The 5,845-nt window shown below is 42.3% G+C and overlaps 1 protein-coding gene across 1 annotated transcript in view; it reads right to left on the reverse strand.

Annotated features, from left to right (window-relative positions):
* Positions 1-58: 58 nt before the first annotated feature.
* Positions 59-5,845, reverse strand: part of dstyk (dual serine/threonine and tyrosine protein kinase) — a 14,789-nt gene continuing 9,002 nt past the window's right edge. Inside the window, exons 3-10 of the mRNA XM_025060045.1 lie at positions 4,791-5,173; positions 4,545-4,628; positions 4,265-4,441; positions 2,682-2,811; positions 2,213-2,369; positions 768-900; positions 560-673; positions 59-299 (exon numbers count right to left, since the gene is read on the reverse strand). Of these exons, the coding sequence (XP_024915813.1) occupies positions 129-299; positions 560-673; positions 768-900; positions 2,213-2,369; positions 2,682-2,811; positions 4,265-4,441; positions 4,545-4,628; positions 4,791-5,173 (1,349 nt within the window). The 3' untranslated portion in view covers positions 59-128. The remainder of the gene's footprint in view (positions 300-559; positions 674-767; positions 901-2,212; positions 2,370-2,681; positions 2,812-4,264; positions 4,442-4,544; positions 4,629-4,790; positions 5,174-5,845) is intronic.

Raw genomic sequence — 5,845 nt, forward strand, 5'->3', positions numbered from 1 at the left:
CATAGCTAAGTATTTTAAAGCAAATTATTAGTACATTACGTCATTCTTCACCTGCGAGCAAGTAAATAATGAACAATTTTTTTTATTATTTGTCGTCAGATATTTCTCAAGGAGTTGGTCTAATGTTACTATACTACACCCGCAAGTTGGTCTAACAATGTGTGTGTCACTGTGTTGCTGGTACCTGTAAATAGCTCTGGAGCCATGTGGATTGGAGTTCCAACGATGCTACCAGACATCATGGCCTCTGGTTTACAGAAACCAAGGTCAGTGATCTTGGCCCGGTTCTGTTTGTCCAACTAAGAAACACAGAAAAAAAAAACAGATTTTTATAAACAGACTTTGAACCAGGAACCAGAGTTCAGTGCCTACAGTTTCACAGTACATCAGCTATAATTCAAATACAGAATCAATTAGGATGGAACCAAGGAAGAGGGCGTGGCCCACTGGACAGTTCATCTAGCACCCATTCACACCCACGTTCACACCTCTGGTCTATTTGCAGTGAACAGCTCAGCTAATCCTGTGGGAAGAAAGTGGAGGGAAAAATCCCACTCACCAGAACGTTTTTCAACTTAATGTCTCTGTGGAGTAGACCCTGACCGTGGAGGAAGCGAATCCCCTCCACCACGTCCAGAGCAATCTGGAGTCTGTCCTTGAGGGATAAACCACCCTGACACAGAAGAGAAACCACACAATGTTACAATAAACACAGAAGAGGAAAAAAAAAACATAAAAAAAAAATCCCCCGTGCAACACGGAGTCACCTTCAAGCCCGTGTACAGATCTCTGTGCAGACGCTCCATGATGAGGAGCACAGCGATGCTGGAGCCGTCGCCGTATGTGTGATCTATCACTGATCCGTGCAGATCGACGAGTCGCTCATGTTTGGGTAGTGTTCTGGAGAAACATGACGCACAAGTGGTGAGCAGATGTGGAGAAAAGCGTGAGAACCTGAAGACGGTACCACGGAAACCACACACAGAACATGAAGAACATCCATGTTGGTCTCTGTTGTACTGTGACACGCTTCATTAAGACACAGACACTGCACGGGTAACATCAACACGCTACTATGCTAAATGCTATGCTATGCTAAAAATGGTACTATGCTAAAAATAAATGAATAAATAAATAAACAAAACCAAAAGAAACTCGTCATTTGTGGGTCAACCACGTTATCAAGTCATTGTTTACGTGTGAACGACCTCTGTGTCTGTCTATTATTAGCATTAGCATTCGACATGATACCCCGAAGCGTTATCTGTTTACGTGGATACGCACTGTCGTAACAAACACCGACGGCCTCTCTTCCTCAGAAAAACATTTTCTTTCTGAACCCACGTAAACGTAGCTGCTCACAGGCAAACGATCACATGATGTGTAGTAAAGTAGGACAAAGACGTTTGTCAGTCGTACCACGGCGAGAGCAGATGAGCTCCACGGACCGCTGAGCCACAGTCTCGCCACACCACTGTACAAGCCCCGGAGATTTGAACCAAGGCTCGTTCACGATACAACGGTACCAAAGCATTTAAAATGGTACTATGCAGTATTTGGAAAAATACTCGTATTTTTATTTTTGTAAACTTCTGGTTGGTGAAGTCACCGTGGGAGCTGGAGCGAGTGTGGAAGAACAGTGAAGAGAGAGAGAGAGAGAGAGCAAGAGAGAGAGAGTGAGAAAAAGAGAGCAAGAGAGTGAGTGAGAGAAAGAGAGAGAGAAAGACAGTGAGTGAAAGAGAGAGAGAGAGAGAGAAAGAGAGCGCGAGAGAGAGAGAGAGAGAGAACGGGGGGGAGGGAGGGAGAGAGAGAGAAAGAGAGCGCGAGAGAGAGAGAGAGAGAGACAGAGAGAGAGAGAGTATGTACTACACACACACAGGTTCCACTGTTTGTCTAATATATTTCATGAATGTGTTTGACATTTTTAGTTTTTCTGGTCTGTCATGAATGTGCAAAGAAAATGCACAGGGTGAGGCAGAAAGTACCAGGCTGCACTGATAGGGGGCAGTGATGTTCCGAGACCCATGGGCACCATGGGTAACAGCTGCACATCACTGTGTTAGTGGGTCAGACTGTGTTTTTCACACGTGTGGAAAAAGAAATACTTTACTTTATTGTTGTTTTTTTTGCTTTGCATCAAACTTATATTATTTCTGATTTACACCTGTGTATAAACACACTCTTGGCTCTTGATGCTCAGTAATGAACTCACCGTGTGTAGTGAAACTCCAGTGCCAGGTCGTTCCAGTGTTTATCATCAGGGGGGACCACGGACTTCAGTGCACATGGGTAGTGCCCCCCCCAGCTGTCGCACAGATACACCACTCCATACTGTCCTCGACCCAACTCTCGGCCCATCTTTGGTTTCCCTGAAGGAAGAAAAATGTGCTTTTACTAAAACAATAAAATAAATAAATACTAAAAATATGCACAGAAAGATCAGAGTTTCTTTACAATATACGTGGATATTCTAGTTTTTCCCGTCCAGTACTTCACACACTGCAGTAAAGCATTTGTACTGCATGGAGAGGAACACGGAGGCTGGAAAAATCAGTGGTGTCTGAATGAAGATCAGATTCTTCAGGACACAGACCGGCCCGCAGGACTGGGAGTTTTCACTCGTTTTGGCTTCAGCGTCAGCGTGATAACGTTAACAAAGGCAGGATTTGGTGATGACTCACCGTGCAGCAGCACGTCCCTCAGGGAGCGGCTTTCAAGGGAAAGACGGGCCAAACGAGGGGCGTGGTCCTTCCTCACACGCAGCCACAGGTCCTCGGTTCGCTCCAGACGCCCAGTGTGACCTTCCTCCAGCTGTAAGCACCAACACAACAGATGAGAGCCACGACCTGGAAACGGCTGGCGTTGGATAAATGCACTGTACAACCCGTCATGTGACCCGAAGAATTTCCTATTTGTGAACGGAGCAGAACGGCCTTGTTGTGTTTTTCCATGTATTTGTGTTCAGATACTGAACAGTTACATCTGTTCTACTTCAAATTCAAAGAAATCAGAGACAAAAATCTTGACTTTTTGAAACTGAGCGCTAATTCAAGGGCACTTAAATCATAAAATATCAAAAAGCTACTTGTTTGATGCAAACTTCCTGAACATGGTGATAATAATTAGTAATAATTTTAGCAGCTTTTCACTCAAGTTAAGTTAAAAAACCTGTTGTTTATTCCGTTTATTTTTTGAGGGGTGAAAAATCTGATAAATGAAATGATGTCAGAGATGCCAGAGAGATGAGTCTAAACCTGTTTTGGTGTCAAATTTTAAAAACATCAGTCTGAAAACTTTTTCGACTAACCCTTGTACTGTGCAGTCAGAAAAACCAGACTGACTTTGAATCATTTCTGATGGAAAAAAAAACTTGACTGTTTTTTTATCCCACTATGTTCAAAATAAATTCAAATTAAATGTGTCTACATTGTGTCATTAATTCTTTAATGTCGAGAACATCTTCATTAAAAGAACATGGACGACAACCTAAGGCGCAACTCAAGAGTAACTAATCAGCTGAACTACGAATTTATCAACATAATTCAGATTTCATGCATTAAAGTATTAATTAGTCGTTCACAACAACCGTTTGACAGGACATTATGTCATGAGGGACTGAAGAAAAAAAAATCCCACACACAGTTTCAGTGTTTTTATGTAAGTGCAGGACATTATGGTCAGTTGTTTGATGCACGTGTCATGTGACAACGATTTCAGGGAAATTTAAGTAGAACCAACTGTTCCAGAGATTTTCCTGAAGGTCATCAACATTATTTTTAACGGTCAGTACGCCGCGCTGCCACGCTCTACTGTAACCTCATCATTCATAACGTTCCATAGAGTTGGAAACAAATCTGAGTCACACCATCTTAGAAAGCCAAGATGACAAATAGTTACGACGTAGACAATAGCGCTAATGCTAATTAGCCGGTGCTCACAAGTTTCCCTTACGATCAGATGACGTTTTAGTGCATACTGTACAGAACCAGTTTCGCTGACGAGTGAGCTGTAGTTTAATGTGATTAATCACAGTAGATTAGCTGTAGATTAATCAAGATTAATCAACATTTCTACAAATGACCATAAAAAAAATATTTAATGTGTATAAGACCAGTGATAAGAGTGTTAAAAGTGTAGTTGTCATTGTTAGCCTGTTATTGTTTTTTAACAGTCATAAACATGTGATTTTAAATGGAGCTTTCTACAACCAATCACTACCGTTTTCACATCTGTTGAAGAGGAACGAGTGAAAAAAAAAAAAAACCTGGCGTAGAGATGCTGCGAAAGCCTCGTGCGAGCTGTTCAGACGAGTCCTGAACTGGGAGCAGATGCTTCGGGCCAGTTTGGCGGCACTCAGGCTTTCGATGGCATCCTGGGCAACTTTCCGCTTCCACTCAGGACTGATGGCGGGAGGGTTGACAAATGTTATCCTGTGGATGATCTACAAGAAAAAAACACACACAGGGAGACACGATGAATCAGCGAACGTAAAACAAGTCAACCTCCAGAGAGCCTTTTGGTAAATGAATGTTTAAGACAAAGACCTGTTTGATTTGCTCCCACACGAGTCGTGTGACAGAAGATCCTGAGTGAAAGGTGACCTCCACGTGATAGGCCGCGTTTAACAACTGTGACGAATGATGGAACAAAACGGAAGAATCAATTTAATCATTCACTGATTAAATAAATAAATCAAACGTTTCTGCCCACACTGTGAGATTTATGTCATACTAAATATTCTACTGTCTAATTTCATTATTTTGGACATTATTATTTCTTTCCCCGCTCACCTGTTTCAGGTGATCAGAGGTGACGTTGTGAGAGTAAGAGTCGGCGGTGGACTTCTCCAGGCTGGTCAGGCACCGCTCCAGGGTTCCAACGAAGCTCTCCCTCAGGTAGTCCACAGAACTGATCAGCTTGTTGGCCACGGCCTGGTTCAGACGGACCACTATCAGCTCCTGGATCTGGTGGATGCAGGATTTGATTTCCTTCGATGTGACCGGTTCACCGTTGGATGTTACTATGATGTCTGCAAATTCAGGAAACAGAGGTCGTTGAGATGGAAGTCCTGAAGGTGTTAGCTGTATACAGTGTAGTGCAGTAATAGCATATACATGTGAAAGAATACAAAAAAAATATACAAAATATCCTTGCCAGTATAAGGCATCATTTACCAACAATTAAATAACTTTATTTTGAACATTTTTCATGGTAAAATTAAACAAAAATGTTGTTTCTTTTTACAACTTAAAAACTCTACTAATGCTTCTAGTGCAAGGGTGTCAAACATGCGGCCCGCAGGCCAAATTCGGCCCGCTAGGGTGTTCAATCCAGCCCGCTTGATAAATTGTAAAAATGACAAAATGCACAAACACTTGTCCAGGATATTTTTTTGTAAAATTATTTATTAAATGTGAATCAATGAACATCTAATATACTGTTGGACCTATTGTTATTTATAGTTAATTATATTACGATTCTACTGGTTCTGGCCCACTTGACATCTAATTAGGTTGTAGGCGACCCCTGAACCAAAATTTGAAACCCCTGTTTTAAAGACTCAACAAATACCCAGATATCTGGATTTATGACAACTTTTTGTTGTCATAAATCCACTCCTTAGTCCCTTAGAGCTGTAGAAAATGTCGGGATTTAGTGATTTATGAGCATGGATAGATGGTGTGAGGGTGAGGAGACATGAACACATCCTTCAGGCCAGCTGATAGGCCCCTTAACCACCATCACCAGGCGCAACCTCTAGTGAGACCCCAGAGCATTTCTAAAAGACGAAACAGGAATCCCCGAGGCCCCATGGCAGACTGACTGACTCTGCATGGTCAACACT

Source organism: Cynoglossus semilaevis, chromosome 11 (genome assembly GCF_000523025.1).
Source record: "Cynoglossus semilaevis isolate Cse_v1.0 chromosome 11, Cse_v1.0, whole genome shotgun sequence".
Classification (NCBI taxonomy): domain Eukaryota; kingdom Metazoa; phylum Chordata; class Actinopteri; order Pleuronectiformes; family Cynoglossidae; genus Cynoglossus; species Cynoglossus semilaevis.